The sequence below is a fragment of the Carassius auratus genome, chromosome 6, assembly GCF_003368295.1.
Source record: "Carassius auratus strain Wakin chromosome 6, ASM336829v1, whole genome shotgun sequence".
Lineage (NCBI taxonomy): Eukaryota > Metazoa > Chordata > Actinopteri > Cypriniformes > Cyprinidae > Carassius > Carassius auratus.
Window position 1 is genome coordinate 12,531,815 of NC_039248.1, and position 21,792 is coordinate 12,553,606.

The following is a 21,792-nucleotide window of genomic DNA, read 5'->3' on the forward strand; positions in this document are numbered from 1 at the left end:
TGTCATTGTTAACAGGTTCCTTCCGACATCTATTTTCAATCTGAAAACAATCTTGTTGTGCTGCTAAGATATAGTTGAAATTCAGAGAAAGTGTAGAAGGTTTATTACCATGGAGGGTAAATTAATTCACACTTTCACACATGTAGATATCACTCCCACACATACACACACATGAGAAAATGGTTAAAAATCTTTCCATCTGCCTTACAGAGCAAGTAATTTGGAGAGAAGAGAGAAGAGACTCTACCTGTCTACTGTGCACAAAGAGCTCTCAGCAACCCCTTTGCATGCGAGAATACCTCTAATGTGCCTCAAACGCAATACTGTAAGTCCCGACTGCTGCAATCTCTGTGACTATCTGCAAATGAGCCATCAGATCAATTGATCTTAGCTTAGTGAGACACTTTGTAACATGACCACAGAAATGACCTGAAAAATGTTCTTGCGGTAGTAAGATAAGGTACGACTGTCTGTGTGCAGTGGTGTGATCTGTGTATCGATCTGAGATATTCAGAGGGACTCGCTTGCTGTCTCTGGATGGCATCATCATCTCCACCTGCTGTAAGGTCCGCCGCATCTTCACGATGAAGGATGAACCTGCAGACTGCGTGGATGGAGGTTAGGGGAAAATGCATCCTGTGCTTAACTTTAAGGATACTATTTTGTGGCTCACTTTAGTGTCCCATTACTTTAATTAGGGCATTCACAAACTGATTTTATTAAGATAATTGGATATTTTATATAAACTATTATCTAATGATCATAAATGTAATGCTTAGTGCATCCAAAAATGTTTGTCCTGCTAGTGCATGATTTTCCTCTTAATGTAAAAAATTTAAAATAGAATTCATAAAATATATTTATATGATACAATGTGAAAAATATAGCTTGCAAATATAGACAAACAACATTTGATCCCAAACTACTTTTTCCCTAGCTTCATTTAGGCTACATTTGCAATATAATAATAATAATAATAACATGAATTATAAACAAATGTGTATTTAAAAACATTTTATTAATATTAATTATTAAATATATTAAACAAATAATAATAATTAAATATATTATACTGTAGTTAAACTGAATTCAAACATTCATAAAATATTTTCAAACTCACAACAGAGGTGCAGAAAACTGCATATCTCACAGAAAACACAAAAGCTTCTCAAATGTTTTGTTTGACCTTGGCTGAATGTCTGAAAGTTGAGCATGTCTTTTCACTGACCGTTTGTTGAAAAGGATAAACAATTCATGGAAAGTGCCAAATGCTTCGCCTTAATATTCTGTTTTTGACATTTTAGCTTAGATCTGTGTATTTACTTGGTGAAGCAACTTCACAACATTGTTTTCTCACTGCCTGAAAACCGTCTACTTTTCGTATTTTACTCAATGTTTAGAAATAAGTAACAGTCCAAAAGAAGTTCAGCATGTTGTCCAGCTGGTGAACATGAAGACATTTGGACAGTCTGATTAAAAGAGTGAATCTGCGAACTCAGATGCAAGTCAGTTACTTTATCGTTCAACACAAATCCTTCTTTGCTTAGTTTCTATTTGTAGATTTGAAGTTTTGTGTGTTTGCCTTTTGTTCTTTGCTAAACAGAAGGTCAGAACCTCTGCAGAACTCTCCTGCTATTTGCTGTCTGTTAGTTTGAGACGAGAAACACCTCTTGCCAAGAGAGCTCTAATCATCTCTGTTTAGTCACATACCTGTCCACTCTGCCAGCCCAGTGAGACCTTCGTAGCTGTTCTTACGGTTCTTATTTATCCAGACATCTGTTGGCCTCATATCACAGTGCCAGACTGCTGTCTTCTCACCCTCAGACTGCTGTTTTCTCACCTCTCGTCAGTGATTGACCTCTTGTTATATTAATATCTTGCTATATCTACACTATTTGAGTCTTTTTCAAGAATCTAAGAATCTTGAAAAAGACTCAAATAGTGTAGATATAGCAAGATATTAATATAACAAGAGGTCAATCACTGACGAGAGGTGTTGGACTGTAATGAGATCATATAAAATGTTTCTACATATACAAATATTGCAACAAAAGACCACAGTCTCTCGTTCTACATTAATCATTTTTCCCTGTTTCATCACCTAGCAACAGCGTATAAAAACACCGTGGGCCTTGTGTATGAAACCGTGTAGATGAAGCTTACAGCCTTGGATCCCGAGCTGGCTGTTACATTGAAATGACAAATGGCAGTATTTTGTGTTTTGTTGCCAGATTGCCATGACCTTAACGCTGCTTTTTCTTGCAGCATTACGCTAAATAACAATTGAAAATACGCCAATTGCAAACGAACAGATGGCAAGGGCCTCACAATTACAAGGATTATGAACATGAAAACAGTCTATTGTCCTAAAGGATGTCATGATATTGTTAGTCTAAATACAAATATTATGTGTTTTAATACATCATCACTTCACTTGAATGGCAGATGTTAGAATACTCAGGGATTAACTTGGGCTAAAACAATCCATCTTTTTCTTTCTTTCTTTCTTTCTTTCTTTCTTTCTTTCTTTCTTTCTTTCTTTCTTTCTTTCTTGATTTAGTATTACCTTACCTCTAATTTTTTCAACTATCTAAAGATTTTAAGGACCTAAGGAGCAATTTTTTGAACCTCTAGAAAAAACTCTTTAAAATAATTAAAAATAAATAAATAAATAAGTTTGCGCCAAGTATGCTTTTTTTCTTGAGCATCATATTTCATAGATCAGGCTTTTATTGGTCCATATAGTATGATATGGTTAGATTATGGAACTCATACAAAATAAGTGTGTGCACAAATGTGCAATTAGATACATTTTCTGTTATTTAAATGGCAAAAAAGTAAAATAAAATTGTGATAACTTGTTAATAAGTGAAATTTTTAAGAGTATAGCAAACTACTTGCATAAAAAGAATGTAAATATTAGTAATCACTTTATTTTGCCCAATAATATTTCTTAAGATGATATTTAAAGTCTTAGTTTTATAACCAAGGCTCTGTAGCTTTAAATATTACTTACAATTCAAAACTTATAGTATTATTTTTTTATATAATTCAGAAGTCTTAGAAATTTGCATATTAAATATAAATGGGGCTTTATAGGGTTATATCAGCTAGGTTTTTGTGTTTTGTGCATGCCTGTTTACTAGAAACGACAGGTGGTTTCAAAGATCAAAAATACAATAAAACCATAATATTGCGAATTAACATTATTATTACAAATTATTGTTTTTAACAGCAATTAGTCTAGTCTTTTTATTGTCTCATGATCCTTCAGAAATCATTCTAAAATGCTGTGCAATTGTGCTTTTTAGAATTTTCATGGAAACTGATACATTTTCAAGATTCTTTAAAAACAGCATTCATTTGAGATATAAAATTTGTGTAGCATTAGAAAGGTCTTTACCGTCACCTTTAATCAAATTATGTATCCAAATTCTTTATAATCACACTGACCCCAAACTTTTGAATGCTAGTATATTCAGTAAATGATAGGATTTATGTCTCATTTGAACAAATTTTTATTTTTATATTATTTATTTTTTGAATATTGATTAAAACAGGACTTTTCATGTATTTTGCCTTCAGCCCTCAAAATCTTGCTCTTGTTTAAAAAAAATAATAATAATCAGACGGATGACTTTCCCCTAGAGATTCATGCCACGAGTTCTCTTGAAATTAATTCCTTGTTGACTTTTGAAGTCTGCTACTACAAAGTCATTGTATTTTATTTTGGTCTTATATGTACTCTCAAAGATGAAGAAAGTAGCAAAATTAGCCTGGACCCAGAGGGACCTGAGCTTTAAGGAAAAATTGCATTATCTTCACTTCACATTCTGGGATCTGACTTACCAGTAGAAGGCAAATTAACCAATCCAGTTCTGCGAGGTGAGTAATTACTAGGTGTTGCTCACATGTTATAGTATATATTGTCCCATATTTTATGAAGTTGACATCATTGATTCTTTTGCTTTTCTGTTTAAATCTGTATGTGAAGCTGCTTTGAAACAATCTCTATTGTATAAAGCGCTATATAAATAAAGGTGATTTGACCAAAGGTCTAGCAAACCAAACATTCCAAATGAGTGATACTGGAATCTGTCTCGACGCCGGCACAGAGAACATGAGCAGTTGTTCCACATTAACAATCCTTTCCTGCAGAGTAGGTCTAACTCGAACTTCCCTTTAGCAGAGGAAAGAGAGTTCATTAGTGGTAATGGGACATTAAGTACACTGTGTAGGTCAAAAAGAAGTCTCCTGGGTTCAGGCAAACTTGCACTGTGCGCAATTAGAAAAGGTGATTACATTATAAGGCTGTTCAAAAACGTGCCAGGAATCAAAATATGCTAAACCCCTCAGAATGGCAAGAGAGAAGGCAGCTCTTGAGAGGAGCTCTGTGAGCGTGCATGCTTTAATTAGATGAAACGCTCCTCTGTGAAGAGCTTAATAGAGCCTTTACATCACTTTATCTGACATGGCTATTATGTTGCTGTTTTCCTATTTCATTTTAATATGTAATCAGTTGTTTAGCCGATAATATCTTTATGATCCATGCATGTGAGCAAAACAAACAGAACAAAATACAGGCCTTTCAAAACAGCCCATAGGAAAGGAAATCACAAATGAGATCTTTGCTGGACAGCAATGAAACTAAATAGAGAAAAACATGGAGATGGGTGAAGTATAGGTTGTGATGTGAAAAAGACTTCAGTGATCTCAGAAAGTCTTTGCACAGTTCAACCAATAATACAAATTTGCTATAAAATTACTCACCTTTGGGACACCTAAGATGTAAATGAGTTTGTTTATTCATTGGAACAGAAATGAAAGAAGAAGAAAAAAATAATTACACTACTTCCTCACCAAGAGATCATCTGCAATGAATATGTGCCGTCAGAATGAGAGTCCAAGCATGACAATAATCCACAACAAGTTAACATCTTGTAAAGCAAAAAGATGAGTGTTTGTAGTAAACAACTCCATCATTAAGATGTTAAGATGTTTGTTAACTTCCAACTGTTTCTTCCAGCTAAAATACGTGTCCACTGTCCATAACATTTCTTTGTCCAGTGAAAAAGTAATCTCGCATGAATCAGGAAAGAAATATGCACAGATTAAGCACTGTTATGAGCAATGTGGGTGGATTTGAACATGATCTGGCCAGATCTGGGCCGAAACTGCTTGCTGTCTGGGAGAATAACAGCATGGACTTTTCCACTGGAGGAAGCATTGTTATGGATTATGGACTGGTATTTTGGCCATAAATTATGAAGTTTAAAGTTAAAACACCAAATTATGGATTTTTTCTTATAGACACATACTGTAGTTGTTGTACTATCATTCTGACGGCACCCATTCACTGCAAAGGATCGATTGGTGAGCAAATGATAAAATGCTCTTTTTTTTTTTTCAAATCTGCTCCAATAAAGAAACAAACTCTGTCTATATCTTGAATGGCCTGAGGCTGACCATATGTTTTTTTTAGCAAACTGACATTTATGGGTGAACTATTCTTTTAAATGAAACCTAGTTGAGGAGTCTTATGAGCTATAAAAGAGCAACCACTGAGCAATAAAAAAAAAATATTTGCTGTAATATTAAAACATTAATCTAAATGCTTTGATCTAATAGTTCATATGACATTATGGCAAAATGTAGTGTGGTCAAAATGCCCTGTGGATTAGTGGTGGACGATGACAGTCATCAGCCAGAGTTATCTAAAGCGCAAAACAATTTGTTTGGGTCTACAATGCCCTCTCTTCGTCCTTGTCTCTAAGTACGAGAAAGTACAGCTTAGGTTCACAGTTCACAGCGGTTTAGACTTTTTTGCTGCTGTGCATTTTGCTGAAGTAGATCAAAGCGCTGTACACTCACACAGAAAATTCATCACTTGGTCTCTGCGGTGTCTTTTGCTCCCTGCTCTCTGGGTGTCTTCTCTTTAGTAGGAGGGCATGCAGACCCCACAGGCACACATCGCCCCGTCTGAATTATGATCTTACTGTACCATTGCTCCCTATCTACTAATGATGCTGTTTTTGTGTCAGTGGGAAAGCCAGAAAGTCCCCCCACCCTCTCCCCGATTCCTGAACCCACACACACACACACACACACAAAGCAAGTTAATGTTATTTTTCCGTTATTCCCCTTGGACCGCAGATGTAAATTCCTGCCATCTACATCTTTAAATTATCGTTTCAACGCGTCTCCCCCATTTATGTATATTTTTAAGGCGGAATTAAAGCATAATGCTGCAGTTATCAAATGAAAGGTTGGAATCCTATAAATTCCTGCTCGCCCTCAGTTGGCAAGCGTAGTAGAATTCATCTTAAGTCTTCAAGGATTGTGCTTCTGCATTTATTTGCATATGCTCATTAAAATGTACATGGACAAAGAACAAGAGTGCCGCTGTAAAAAATGGAAGACGAAACATTATGTTTAGTAATTACATCTCCATTATTGATCTTTATAGAAACAGTAAGTCAGTGGAAGAAAGAGAAACAAGTAGAAGTTGTTTTCTCAACCTTATTACCATCAGGCCTTTTTTTCAACGGAGCTTTTTTCACAAAAATGGTGTACTTTGGCAAATAAACAAAAGCAAAATCTCTCTCCTTAAATGTTTTTATGTATCGTCTCTACTGTTATTGCCAATGTTAGTGTTAAAAAAAAATTACATTTAAAAAAATATACACTCCCATTTAAAGATTTGGTGTCTGATTTTTTTCAGTCTTTTTTGCTCACCTAAGCTACATTAATTGTATTAGTTCGAAATGCAGTAAAACAGTATTTTTGTGAAATAATATTACAATTTAAATAATCATTTCATATCTTAATCATTCTAAATGCTGATTTGTTGCTTAACATTATCGATGTTGAAAACAGTCGTGCCATTTAATATTTTGGTGGAAACTGTGAAAGTTCAAAAGAACAACATTTCTTAATTTTGAATAACAATGGAAACATCTTTACTGTAATTTAATGAATAACACTAGTAATTTCTTAAAAATAAATAAATAAATGACTAACCCCTAGCCTTTTGAATGGTGGTGAACATAGTTGCTAAAAAAGTATTGGGACTATTTTTGATACTTAGGCACACACAAATATATGAATTTCAGTGCATTATACTTGTCTTCACAATTAGTGTTTAAGTTTTTTAAACTTTTTCAAACTTCTTTGTAAAATTGTTGATTAAACATTTTTCAAATTTCAATAAAATACTGTAAATGCCACTTTGTGTTTGTTATACAGTACACAGATATTTATACATTTTTATGTGTGGCCTATGACTTGTCAATCACTCAAAATAAAGCCAGACAGCATTTATAAACAAGACAAAATACTAACATATACAAAGTACAGCACATTTTAGATGGCAGCAAATGGTGATATTACCTACAAATCTTCCTGTCATATTTCTGCAGATTGTGCTTCTAGTGCAGGTACATCTGGGTCAGCCTTCAAGCCTCCATGTGCTGCTTCACCTCCAGAACGTCTGCTGACTACAGATGATGCTGACCTTTGTGACACAGAAACTGAATTCTCTCTGCAAAGAGGAATACGAAAAGGAAGTCTTCACTTTCTCCTCATGCCCTCACTCTGCCAGACGGAATCAGGCTAGTTGCAACCCTGTTGAGGATTTGACCTTTGGCCTTAAGGGCACAAGCTGGTAACAGAAGGAAAGCAGAAAGATGCTCGTCTGGAGGATGATTTTGTCGGTAGTGAGAGTGAAGAGGTATGGCACGCAGACAACATACACATACTTTAACATGCAGAGACAGTAATAAATGTATGGTTTTGACAAAGATTGATTAAATGGACTTGAGGGTTGCTTCTCACTTCTAATTAACAGATTTGAGGACATTCAGAATGTTACTAGAGGAGTATAAGCATTTACTCTATTCGGTTATCAAGTGGCTAGTAGAGCTGCACAATAGATAGCTAGAGCTAAATTGTGATAAATTGTGGACAAAACAGACATACAAAATTAAGTAAGCTCTTAGTCGTGTCCTACTGTAGTCAGATCTTCGTATGAAATCACTAAGAGAAAATGCATTGTTTCTGTCAGATTGGATAAGTCGGATGGTATTACTATTTCATGAGGAATATAAGTTGGTGTAATTAAAGCATAATGCTGCAGTTATCAAATGAAAGAGGTTAGATGAATTCTATAAATTCCTTCTCGCCCTCAGTTGGCAAGCGTAGTAGAATTCATCTTAATCTTCAAGGATTGTGCTTCTGCATTTATTTGCATATGCTCATTAAAATAAATGCAGGCGAGAAACATGAGTGTCACTATAAAAAATGAAAGAGGCAACATTATATTTAGTATTCAGATTTCTATTATTGATCTTTATTGAAACAGTAAGTCAGCTGAAGAAAGTAGAAATCGTTTTCTCAACATTATTTCCATCAGACCTCATTTTCAGTTGTGCTTTTTTTAAAGAATGAGTGCACTTTGGCAGGGCTGATGCCTTATTTTCTTTTTTTAAGTTGGGATTTTCAGCAGTCATTTAATTTATACTACTAATAATAACAATAATACATTTGATTTAAATCATTTTAATGAAAATGGATTTCATCCATCTTCTAAACTCTGTGTGCTATGTTGGTTCACAGTAATATTGAAGGTTTTTTATTTTCAATGACATCAAAACAAAACTAAACTAAACAAAACACAAAATTAAAAAAAGTATTTCCAATGTCATCAACATAAAAATATATATTTTCTTTTGTAAAGCAAAAAAGAAGATATTTTAAAACATTACAATAAAACAATGAAAGCATTTTTAAAGGAGTTCAATATAAAATATATTTTTCTCATTGTTTACTAACCCTGATGTTTCAAACTAGCATGCATCTCTTCTTTGTCCTCACAATTAAATTAAATAAATAATAAAATAAAAGATGTCCTTACGACAAAAATGTTAAGCAATAAAATAAAGTTCAATTAAATAATCAGTGTATATTCAAAGGTACTTTACATTTTGTTAATCCTTTAGTTTTGTTCAAATTATACGCATTTGTTGAGACACCTGTCAAAATAATCAATTCTCCTTTATCGCTACAGATGCTTGTACTGTAAAATATGCAAACACAACATCATCAACAATTCCCCATCTCCTTAACACATTGCCTGCATTGTTTTCTTTTCTAGATCCCTTCTCAAGGAAATACGTGGTGGAGTCTAGTGAAAAATCTAGTGGAAAATTCTAGTGGAGTCATCTGTTAATGATACATACACACACACCACCTGATTGAGGCCCCCAGGGGCCCTGCCATTCAGTTAGATCCATGAATTCAGTTTTCGTCAGTTCAGTTGATTTTTGATGAGACTGCATTGAGCTCCACGATGCTTTTGGGTTCTGTGTCCACTGAGAGGAACATCCTTCATTACTCGCAGTCTGTTTCATCTCCTCCTGGGAAATCAGTCTCATCTTTGGCATACATATGTTCTGCTGCACTTAATTAGACATTTTTGATTGATATCTCTGACAGTTTTATCTGTTGTTTATTTCCCCTTCCGTCCTTGATAAATTCCCTTTTCATGTCATTTTTTCTTTGTTTTTGATCTGCATTCTCCAAAAACCTAGATGTCTGCATTTGTCTTCTTATTACTAATGGGAGATGGGAAAAAGAAGAAATAATGACTGCTTTGAGTATTCTGAACATTATGTTTATGTTGTACCTCTATAACTTGCTCCTGTGTAAATCATTTCCACTAGAAGCAGAGGTGATTATATTCGCCTAATGACTTTCATTAATGCCACAGAGTTGTCATCGGAAGACGGATGAAGCAGTAACATATTGAAACTCATCTGCAACCCAGCTTAATAACCACTAAACACATTGAGTTTCGTAGAGAGCCTGACCAGTCTAAATAAATTCATTGCAAATAGATATAGAGTAGCGCCAGGCTGATGTGTGTTTACCGAATGTCAGCGTTTCACATTGTGAGAAGAGATGACACTTTTTTTTTTTTTTATCAAAAAAATAAAAAAGCTGATATATTAAGACTGGTCCCTTCAGGGGATATGAAGGTGGAAAGAAAGTAGACAAAAACTCCGGCTGATCTGATGGCTCGATTGGCCGTGCCCTTTAAGTGAGGTTGTCATCATTAGTGTGAAGCTTGCTGTTTAAGACCATTAGTGTAGATCAAAGCCTCACTAGTTTAAAGACCTTATCTTTTCCAAAACAGAGCAAAGACAGACAACTTTGTGGGCACAGTGTCACCCTGATTAATTACAGGTAACTCTGATGTTACTCCGCCCGCGCCAGACTGTCTCACGTCGTGGCTATTAATGCGTTTCATCTGTGACAGCGTTGGCGTTCGTGGCTCCGAGACCCTTGCAAGAGATTTCATCATTCTCTTTATGACTCCATCGCAAGTTTGTTGATAAATTTAATATTTGTAGTTTTAGGGGGAATTTTGATATATCAACGGATTTCCTTCCTTGTGTTAATGGCCCAGGCTGAAAGAAAATGATCAAGCGTAGTGATGCTATTCATTTTGATATGTCATAATTAGTGATGCTTGCAAAGGAGGTTCATTTGAAAAAGAAAGAGAGACGAAAACAACTGTTCCTTAAAGCAGTAGTTCACCCGAAAATAAATGTATGCTGAGATTTTACTCACCTTCAGACCATCAAAGATGTAGATGGGTTTGTTTCTTCATCAGTACAGATTTGGAGAAATCATCTGGAAAACACATTATTTGGCAGTGAATGGGTGCCATCAGAGAGGATAAACTGCTGATAAAAATAACACAATACCATAATCTACAGAACTTCCATCTAAAATACAAATATTATATTCTAGATGTAATATTCTAGAGAAATGTGCACAGATCAAGCACTGTTTACAAGTGAAAACTATTTTAAACCAATGTCATTGGATTTGGTGTGAGAAGACAACAGAGGATGGACGCTTTCACTGAAAGAAACGTTATTATGGATTATGGACTGTTTTGTACAAACATGCAGCTTTTCACTTCACAAGACATTAATTGACGGACTGCTGTCGTGTGGATTATTGTTTTCCTCAGCTGTTTGGACAAACATTTTGACGGCACCTATTCTCTGTAGTGGATCCATTTGGTGAGCAAGTGATATAGATGAGTCTGTATCTTCATCAGAACATATTTTATAGTATTACATCTTGGATAGCATGAGGGTGAGCTACTCTTCACTAATTTTTTTTTTTTAAATCCCATAGATTTACATTGAAGGCAACTAGAATATAATAAAGACTACTAAACTATCTCCTAGTAACAATCCTAGCAACAACCCACTACACACTATCATTTTGTCACAAAAAAATTTAGTTTTCATTCAAACTATTCTAACACTTATTACTTCGTTTTGCTTCACAGGATGAAATACATACCAAGTTCCTTCAGAGATGTGCAGTCCATTCCATTACTGCTCCCCCAACACCTCCTTCAGTTCAAAAATACACAGTCCTACCCAAGTTCTTTTGTGAGCCAATTAAGACTCAGGCCTCCACAGTCCAGCATGTCTCTGAAGGACCAAAGAGGCATGAACCCATGCGAATTGCACCAGCCCACTGCCTCTCACCCAATACAAGACAAGGGAGCGGACTGGATCGGTCCAAAGCTGGAAGAGCGTTGCCTGATGGAGATACCAGGATATCTATCAACAGAGCATCTGGGTGAGAAATTTCACAGAAGAATTCTGGCCTCCAAAAGGTTTACCTTTTGAAGGGATAAAAAAGAAGAAAATTATATTATCAATTAATTACCCTCAAATCCTTTTAAGCTTGTATGGATTTCGTCTGGGTTTTTTTTTTTAAGATTGTCTTATTGTCTTTGTCTATACAATGAAAGTCAAAGGGGTAAAATAAAATAAAATAATTGTAATTGTAATTAAAATAATTAATATGCATTCAAGCAAAAATCAAGACAAAATTCTTATGTGTTCAGCAGAAGAAAGAAACTCATGCAGGTTTGGAACAACATCAAAGTGAGTAAAGATGACAGAATAATCCCTTTGAGTAATCAGCACAAAGTTGCAAGCATAATTTATGTAAGATAGAGAAACAACCCTCAAAATATATACTAAACCCTCAAAAGGTCATCAAATCTGAATCAGGAGAGAAATATGCAAGCATAATTGATGTAATATAGAGAAAAGACATTCAGAATAGTATAAACAAGCACTTGGGTTCTGTGGAGTGAACCCACACCAATCACATGGCCTTGTGTTCATGTGGATGAAATGTTTTTTAACCGTAGCAAGCATGCAGGGTTAGAGGGGATCAAATCAAGCACATACTTCAGCTGAATTGGTGCACTCCAGCAGAGTGGCTTGTTTATTAGGGCCTCTGTTCTTATTGTAATTTCAGAACTGGTGTGGTTCTTATCTTCCCCAGGCTGGATATTTTAATCTGAATCCATTCAGATTGAGGGGAGTTGTTTGTGCCCTTGCATCTCTGATGCATTTGGAAATCGCAAATGACAAAATTTTCCAAATGGCTTGGACATAGTGTTCTTTTGTCTTTGTGATTTATAAAACATTTTCTGGGGTTTTGAACTAAGCAAAAAATTTATTTTGATCAGAGGTTGCTCTTAGGAGTTTCATTACAATAAAATTACTTTGTCGTGTACATCTGTCCTTTATAGACACAGATTAGTGATGTTTACATTCCAAAGACAATAAAAACATCATTGTAAATAAAACAAAGATTATTAGAGTATGTTTGACATGAAACTACCATTTCTGTCTTTTAACTTCTACATTTCATGTTTAAATGTGCTTGTTGCCATTGTTTTGTAATTAACTGTGAAATTTGATAGCAATTTCTAAATAGAAATGGTTTTAAAGTAAATCCTACTCCAATTGAAACACTACGTGAAAGGGATTATTCACCCCAAAATAAAAATATTCATTTAATATAAATCATTTCTTTCTTCTGCAAGAAGAAAATAAATAAATGAAAATGAAATAATCATGTACACAAACTAACCTTCACTACAGATGCATGCAAGAAAGAGCTACACAAAAGAATATATTTTGAAGAATATCCACACAAATTTCCTGTGTTGAGCATACAATTAATGTCAATGAGGAACAGTATTGTAATTGACTTCAACTGTATGGAAAAAAACTGCTGAAACATTCTTAAAAATATTAGAACAGCAAAAAGACAGAATTGTTTGATAAACTTGAGAAACGTTAGCCTTCAGCAAAGTCTCCATTTCATCTCATTGTTTACGAACAACTGGGATATCAAAGAGAACTCATTAGCGTTCTCTTAGAGGTGGGAACATGTCTGGACTAAAACGGGTCTAAGCATTTAGCACAACTACCGCAGACTCTCACCACAGGTCTGAAACGGTCATTAACTAAATACTTTAAATTGAGTTTGATGAGGGAATTACTCAGGATCATCATGGATGCCCCAAAACACTACTTTCCTCATTTAAACATGGCACAAATCTTTGATGCTGGTGAAGTTTGCTGAGCTTATCTGGAAGGTTGCTCATAGATCCAGGTAGGACTTCATATAAGTGGATTTCAGAGCAGCATGCAGCCATTCCTGCTGATGTCTTGGCCTTAATGGGGTTGCCAATTAGCTTGCAAGCTTTGATTGATTGCTTGCTAATTAGCTATACCCTAGAACGATCAGTCTTATTACAAAATAGCACTGATGAAGTAATGAGATTTTTTGGCTTTACAGGTGAGTGTAGATGTCACAGTATTTTTGATAAATGGTATGGTAATGCCTTGGTAAGTATATATTATTCAACATGGATAGTAAAATATTTCTTACTTGATCCATATGAAACGCATGTTCTTTCCAGGTGTTGTGAGTCCGAATATAAAAAGACCACCCCATAATTAAACACAATTTTATCTTCTGTCAAGGTTTTTTTTTTTATTGCAACGCACAGCGATGACGCCTCAAACTGGACTCAGTGTATTCCTTTGGTGGACTTTCAAACCACAAACGCACATACACTGCACAGACATTTACGGCAGTTATAATTACAGAAGTCAAGCACATTGCCGCACTTGAGCGCAGTGCAGGAAGGCCTGAATTCCTTCTTCATTATTAGGCTCCTCAGTTGCACAGGGTGCTTTGTATGGACGAACTGTAGCTAGCAGGCAAATAATAGAGAGAATATTAAAACTGTTTTCCTATAAAGAAGGGCAATCAAACAGTTTATATAAAAACCTACTAATTAGAGTGAAATAAACACCCATGGCATTTCAATATCAGACCCTATCCATCAGTTGTTGATGCTGTTGTTGTCTGTTGATTAGAAAGATATGCTGCAACTGTTAATCATGCCTGGTGGCCTGGTACTGAGAAACTGCAAATAAGTGGACTGTACCGACTGTGAAAACATAGCAGTACTGCCCTCATCAGGTGAGAAAAAAACGTGCACAATCATTAAGTGCTTCAAGTTATGCTTCAGGAACCAGATTTTACATGAGACATCCAGTGGCGAAACGACCAAGTAACAAATCATTTATCATGCAGAAGTATAGGAAAACATCAAATGTAATGATATAGATATATTCAAAGATATAGTTTAAAAATCATTCTGCATAAAAAAATAAAATAAAAATTAGCAAAAGTTTCACAACAATAACGTCACTGAGGAAAGATATCAGAGGAATGGCTTTCTACACACACACACACATATATATATATATATATATATATATATATATATATATAATTTTTTTTTTTTTTTTTCAGTTGATGGAACAGATTTAATATTAGACTCTATCAGAACAGACCTGCAACTCCGTTTTGATTCATGGCCCACCGGTTAAGAACCACTGCTACAAACTATAAACGCTAAATCATTATTTTACAGTAAGGAATGCAGTTATCCAGAACATATTATATTTTTCCCTACTAGACTGGAGCTAATAGTGGGTAGATATGGCCCCCGAACCAGATTGTAAATGTACAGTGCTTATTCTCTCTGTGCTTAGCCAGTGGATCAAGGCCAGCACTATCAGAAAGAAATGTACCCTCTTCTTCACTCTAATCCCAGGTAAAAAAAAAAAAAAAAAAGCAAAACAGGATTTTTAGCCTCTGTGAGGCATAACTCTAAGCCATTATGCTAAGCCTGTCAGTATCTTAAGTGTTGAGCTCAGACATGAATGAGTCATTGCAGAACTTTATCATGCGAGTTCATAAGAGAACACTCGTCAGCCCCTCAGGCTCATGCACGTTCAAGAATTTGGACTTCTGAAAAGTGGTAAGAAAATATGATCGGGATAGCTTGGGCACTGAACATTTTGAAGTTTCCATTGACAATTGTATCGAATGGTTCTAGGATACTAAAAAGAACTTTTGAACATCAAAGCATAAAAAGAGAGCAGGTGGTGTGCTCCACTAAATCTTATGCCAACCTTCAAAAGATTTGTTTGCCATTCATTTCATGACAAACCTTTTAGACTGTCTACTTAATGGAGCACCGTATCTCTTTTTGTCTCCTTTTTTTTCTTAGTTTTTAACTTTAGTAATATATTAATAATCATAATCATTTAATACTATTGTTTATATAATTTAATATACACCATTAATATGATTATTTAAAATATAGGTTAATTATAATAACAATAATTAGTAGTAGCAGTATATGAATAACTAGTTAAAATGTTTATATCATATTTATACAGTACTACTAATAATAACTATGTCAAATGGTCATGATAATGATGATACAATATGTATTATCATAAAAATATTATTATTAATAGTAGTAAAATATAATGATAATGACAATTAAAAACAATAATAATTATTATTATTGTATTTTTAGCATCAGTAATTAATGAATTGCATAAACATAATTATTATAAATTATTGTAACATTAATAGTAGTAGTAGTAGTAGTAGTAGCAGCAGCAGCAGTATATGAAAGATGCAAATAAAGACAGAAAATATACACTGCAATAATTAAACATTTAATTTTAGTTGTAAACTGATTCTGCATAATGACTGTTTATAAGTAGACCTTTAAATATAAATTAACCAATCAAAAAATCATTTATGGAGCTGTGTTTTTGTACACACAGCATAACTGTGGCTAGTTTCCTACGCAGAACTTTTCCTGTCAAGGGAAGCTGCCCACACTGCCACGCCTCGGTGATTAATTAAGCATGGTTGTCAGGGACAATGAACAAGCAGGAGTTATGCATGTGCTCAGAGGCTTGCATGTGTCACCTAGCTGTCACCGCTGCAGCAGAGCTCGCTAGGAGGTCATCATCCACCTCCCTCCCGTCTCACCAGGGAGCCCGTCCATCAACACCACATGGTGCCTTAAAAAGTGTCATGTAAATGAGAGAATATGAAAGAAAGAGACATACAGAAGGGGGGTCTTTCATTCACAACAAGAGGTAACATGTTAGTGACAGAGGAGGGATTTCGAAAATGGGCTTTGATGTAGTTTCATATGATTCCAGAAGCTTTAGTTTAATTAAACTATAAATCATATGCAGAATAACTTATATTTTTAAGACCATTAAAACCCTGGCTCCCAATTAAAACAATTATATTAATTATACACTGTATCTGAATGACTATATGGTTTAAACCTCTTGTAGAGAATGAATGGATGTCCTCAGCCTTCCAATAGTTAATCCAAATCAACAGATGGCAGATGGGAAAGGAGACCACGGCAAGGTCTCACCCAGAGGTATGACACCAGAAAAATCCCCATCCTGGGCTCATTCTCAACCCTTTGTTGCTAAAAATAAATCGTGAGCTAGAAGAACTGGTATAATTACATTCATGATTGATTTTTCCTTCTTCATCTAAAACCCACAGTGATATTTCTGTGACAAGACTCTTAAACTCTCTGTAGGCGAGTTATCAGGGTTTTCAGGATATTGAGTATTTCTAAAGGCAGGGTTATTTTTGAAAGTCTTTGTTAGAAAACATATTAACTGTTATTGAAAGATTTTATGAACAATTTATGGGGTAAATTGTCTCTATGAGAAATGAAAACCTTCAGTTAAATTAGAAGCTACTGAATGGATTTCACTGAAATCAATTTAGAGACCCAAAACAATTGCTATATATATATATATGTATGTATATATATATATATATATATATATATATACTCTCAACTTTTTTCTCTGTGACATCCACAGGGTCTGTGTTGCATAACATCAGCGGAGAAGAAGAGTTTCTCTTGCCTCAACTGTTACTTTGATACATATTCTGTGAAATATTATGAACCGCTCTGATCCCGAGATGAGTTACATCTACAGCCATGTTATTCAATACTGCCAATTACATGAATGGATTAGTTCAAGTTTGTTGGCCTTCATAACATTTAAAAATTGTAATGGAAATTTGGGATTTAAAGTTTATTTATTTTATTTTTTACTGTTTCTAATGTAATATCGGTTTTTAGTAATATATTCACATTCAAGCTTGTATGAGCTCATAATATAAGTACATTTTTCAGTAAGCAAGTAATAAAATCGTATTGTTAAATCCATTTCAGTGTTTATTATTCCTCCAAACTTTTTTATTCAAATTTATAAGTTGTTCCTAGACAACTATGTAAAAAGAACTAACATTATAGAATACCTGCTATATAATTAATGTTTTTAATTAATCTCACTTTTTAAAGTGATCCCACAGTTTCCTGTTGACGGAAGTCATCGCGTTGACACACGATCGGCCAATCATACACCAGATACTCCTCTACGTCATTTGACAGGTAGCTCTCTAGCTCTGCTCACTAGGAAGTAAACATCTATAATGGCGAGAAAGACCTTCAAGTTAAGCCACTCCTCGAATATGTTACTAAATGTGATTTTATTTAGTATTTTTAATGAGTTCGCCTTCGCCTTTCCGTCATTTCTCGAATCCAGACAGTCAGAGAGTTTGGAGAAACCCATCTCAGCACCAAATGTTCAACAGGTTCGTTATCAACTTTCTTGCGCCAGTCTCGTCTATTAGTTTGCGTATTTATTTACTATCCACGGTCTGTTGTTTCGCAGGGTTTAAGACTCCATTTCGGAGTTATCGCGTCTGTTGTGATCGTTATTGTAGTTGCAATAGCAGCTGCTGTCTTCATTATCCGGAAATACTGCTGTCTGCAGAGGTATGTGCAACAAGTGCTTTACTTGACAGTGCAACATAACCTTACATTCCTGTTGTACAGGAAAAAAATGTTTGTAACAGTTTATAGGAAAGTTAATCATTTTAAACCCATATTTGTTGCCAAATTTGTCCCTACTAAGTGACAACTAAATTTAGACTTTTATTTCCAGCAATGTAACATATAGATACTCAGAGCTGCGACAAATGGAAGAACAAAATGCAGCCAGAGAAGAGGACAATGATTCCGATGAGGTTAGTCGGCCTATGCATGACACTTTAAAATTAGTAATAATAGCCTTATATATACTTAATTACTTTTTATTCTTACTCTGGATGTTCTTTCCACAGGACCTCTTGGAGTGAATCATGTAGCATAATTTATCCTTGCCGCTTCTCTTCATTTTTAATGATGTGACATTATATGGCCAAAAGCATTACATGGGTCATTTAAAAACCACCAGGAGTTTCTGAAATATTTATATCTGTTCAACCATTTTTCAGCATGGATATATCCACCAACCAGTTAAAATTAGCTGGTTAAATTTGGCAGGATTGGAAGGATAAAGTCCCCTACATGAAAGAAGTGTGGGGAGAAGATGCTCATTTGAGATCAAAGTTACTATGATTTACTTGCAGGCAAATAACTTATGAAAAGAGCTGTTATGGTTACTTTGCACATTGCTTAATACTTGGTCAATTCTGGAACTACCTTTTTAATTGCACTCCTTGAAGATCTTGTTTAGTATTTTCTTGAATTTCTCAATGCAAGGCAACTTGTACCAAAGTCTGTTGAAATGATTGTATTTATTGTGCCTGACTTTTTCTTGATTGTAAAACAGCTTTATGATCTCAGGGTTGTTTCCACTGGATACTGTGAACAGTGCCACCAACACCAGAAGCACATCTGAATAAGCATTTTACTGTAAACCGGTCTCAACAACTGTAATAATGCTGTAGAGTTTGCATTTCAGTGCCTTACTGAAATCTGTTAACTCTGTGTATTTGAACAATAATATGCACTCATATGCTGTATTGGTATTAACTAATGGTGGTGTTTGACTTCACCTCTATTTTAATATGATGATGTTGATCGAGAATTATTATGCGCAGTGAAGTCCAGAGCTCCAATAATTGTGTTTCTTTGAGCTCCGTTCATGCTGGGAAGTATTTTTGATGATGGTCTTCTGTATCTTTAGATTTTCATGTTCACTCTTTCTTACCTGAGACTGAACTGTACTGACTACTGAAACTATCAGTTTGTGTAACTGAGAAGGAATAAAATGATAAACTCAATATTCCTTGTGTGGTTGCATGCATTTTTCTCATAGATAGCCACAAGAGGGCATCACACAACTGTAAAAATCAGTTTGCATGCACCAACATATCTGTTTTAGGTAGATCCTGTTGGGTAAGGTTTCACACACCACCATAGTCCTTTTTTTAGCTTTTCTGATTAATTTGTATGACCATTTGTGTGTATACTGAGCATATGTTACTTGTGTTTTTCAGATCATGTTTATGCTGATCATATTAATATGGTATTTCTCCATTAACTGGTCAAAAACTCCAAGAAACTACCACACGGTTATGTAATGTACATGGTGATCCAATATGACAGCTTCTTAATCTGTAACATTATTTTAAAAATCTATTTTATTACTGTTATGTTTTAGTTAGGCTAAGATTGGGGCTGTTTTGTATTCCAGATGAAGTTAATGATTTTGTGACGGACTGTGAGGATAGGTAAGTTTATTTTATATGTTCAGTAGTGGACGAGGTGGAGATGGAGCTTATTAGGGTGCTTGTAGTACTGAATTTTTTTTTCAGGCAACCTGTTTACTTGTTTTGGACAGGTCTATTTAATCCTCATTTTGGTTGCTGTCCACATAAACGGTGCCCTATCAACTACTTTCCCTTCCACATTCACAGCGGTGTAGCCAATGTGGTGGCTGCAAAGACCTGCTTTAACAATACAATGTAAGAATTGTTACATCCTGTAGCTTATTTATGACAGACAACTCAGTGGTTATTTGAATTAATTGTATACAATTCTGTCATCATTTACTCATCCATATGAATGCAAAATGAGAGATTCATCTGAAAATTTATGCTGCTTGTCCATACTTTGCAAAGCTTACAGTGATATAGCTTGCATATTTAAATGTTTACATGAATAACAACAAATCTCTTGTCTGTTCCTCACGCTAATCTGCTGTATGGCTTGTAGAATAAGAGTCTTGGATTACTTTTAAATCCACAAAATGACTTTCTGTGATGATTTTATAAATGCATTTGTTTAGTACTAAATATGTTCTTTGTGAAAACAATTACATTTAATAAGTTAAAAACAATGAACATGGTTTAAATATAGCTGCAAAATAAGTAAGATCCAGTTTTTTTTAAATGTATGAAATAAAAAAAATCAGATTTATTGATGATAAATATATATATATATATATAAAACCTGGTTAAAACACTTTCAGTTTATTACATTTACTTTTATGCATTTAGCAGACGCTTTTATCCAAAGCGACTTATAGTGCATTCTGTATGTTAGTACTCTATAAGTAATCATTTATACTCGTTTCATTTATGTATAACTGATGAATATGCACAATTTTTAGTTTTATTGAGATAAATGATGGCAGTTTTCATTTTTGTTTGATATATTTAAATAGTATAAATGCTAAATGAGTGTGTTATTAATGGTAAATGTTCTTCTACAGCATCATGGGTGGCATTAAAAATAATGCAGGACAAGGGCTGAACATTGTGTTAGCAAACGGTTCAATTATTTTACATTTTTTTACAGGATTTACATTTTTTTAATCTTTAAAAATATTTGACTTTGTTTATACAAGTCCTAATAATTATTCATATATGCAAATCAAATTCAGTTTGATTAATTGACTCTTCTTTTCTTAGGTGCAACCGGTGAGGTTTTAAGAAATAAGAACTTTCCTGGAATCCTGGAATCTAGAGGTAGGTCTTTTAGTGAAATTGTTCTAAATCTAACAAGATGTGAAGTAAAACTATCCTGATGTACAGAACCACTTGTTTGTCCTTCAAGATCCAGAGGAATTACTTGTCTATCTAAAGACACTAAAACGAGGACATATAGTGCTTGTGGCCTCACACATCGACCCTACACAAAAGTAAAAATGTGACAGCCTTCACACACCATCAACATGATTAACTTGGCATTAGAGTTGAATTATTCATTCCTGTCTTACTTCCACTGCCGCTGTCTCTTTTCCAGGCTGACCGATGAGATTAGAGCTATATTCAGTGCACTGGGCAGCACAGTGGTCAAATCCCTGAAGCCCAGGGATGGCTGGGTATTCACAGGCGCCTATGGAATAAATGAAGCTAGTCCTTTTGAAAAGGTTGGGATATATCTTTTAAAGTTTTTAATCCAATTGTTTACATTTTACTTAGGTTTCATTTCAGTGAATGAAAATTTGTATTTTAGTTTTTAGTTTTAAGATGGATGTTTTCTCTGTTATGTTTATTTCATTCAAAATGATGTGAGGAGCAACACGTATGAAGACTGGCCAGAGATGGGGGAGATCATTGGCTGCTGTCCCAGAATATCTGAGACTGAATAAGCCACAGTAGCCAACCTCATATCACCACATTTGGTTCATTTGAAAATAGGACATTAACAACACAGAAGTTTTTTTGTTTTGTTTT

General features: G+C 34.7%; 1 protein-coding gene and 1 pseudogene across 1 annotated transcript; both read left to right on the top strand.

Moving 5' to 3' along the window:
- The first annotated feature begins 584 nt into the window (after positions 1 to 584).
- LOC113105159 (uncharacterized) lies at positions 585 to 12,737 on the top strand (annotated as a pseudogene).
- Positions 12,738 to 19,720: 6,983 nt separating this feature from the next.
- LOC113096965 (protein FAM3D-like) lies at positions 19,721 to 21,707 on the top strand. The gene is made up of 6 exons (XM_026262189.1): positions 19,721 to 20,076; positions 20,826 to 20,884; positions 21,025 to 21,081; positions 21,170 to 21,254; positions 21,359 to 21,486; positions 21,613 to 21,707. Exons 1-6 carry the CDS (start codon positions 19,883 to 19,885, stop codon positions 21,705 to 21,707), a joined length of 618 nt encoding a protein of 205 aa, XP_026117974.1. The 5' UTR covers positions 19,721 to 19,882.
- Positions 21,708 to 21,792: the final 85 nt, after the last annotated feature.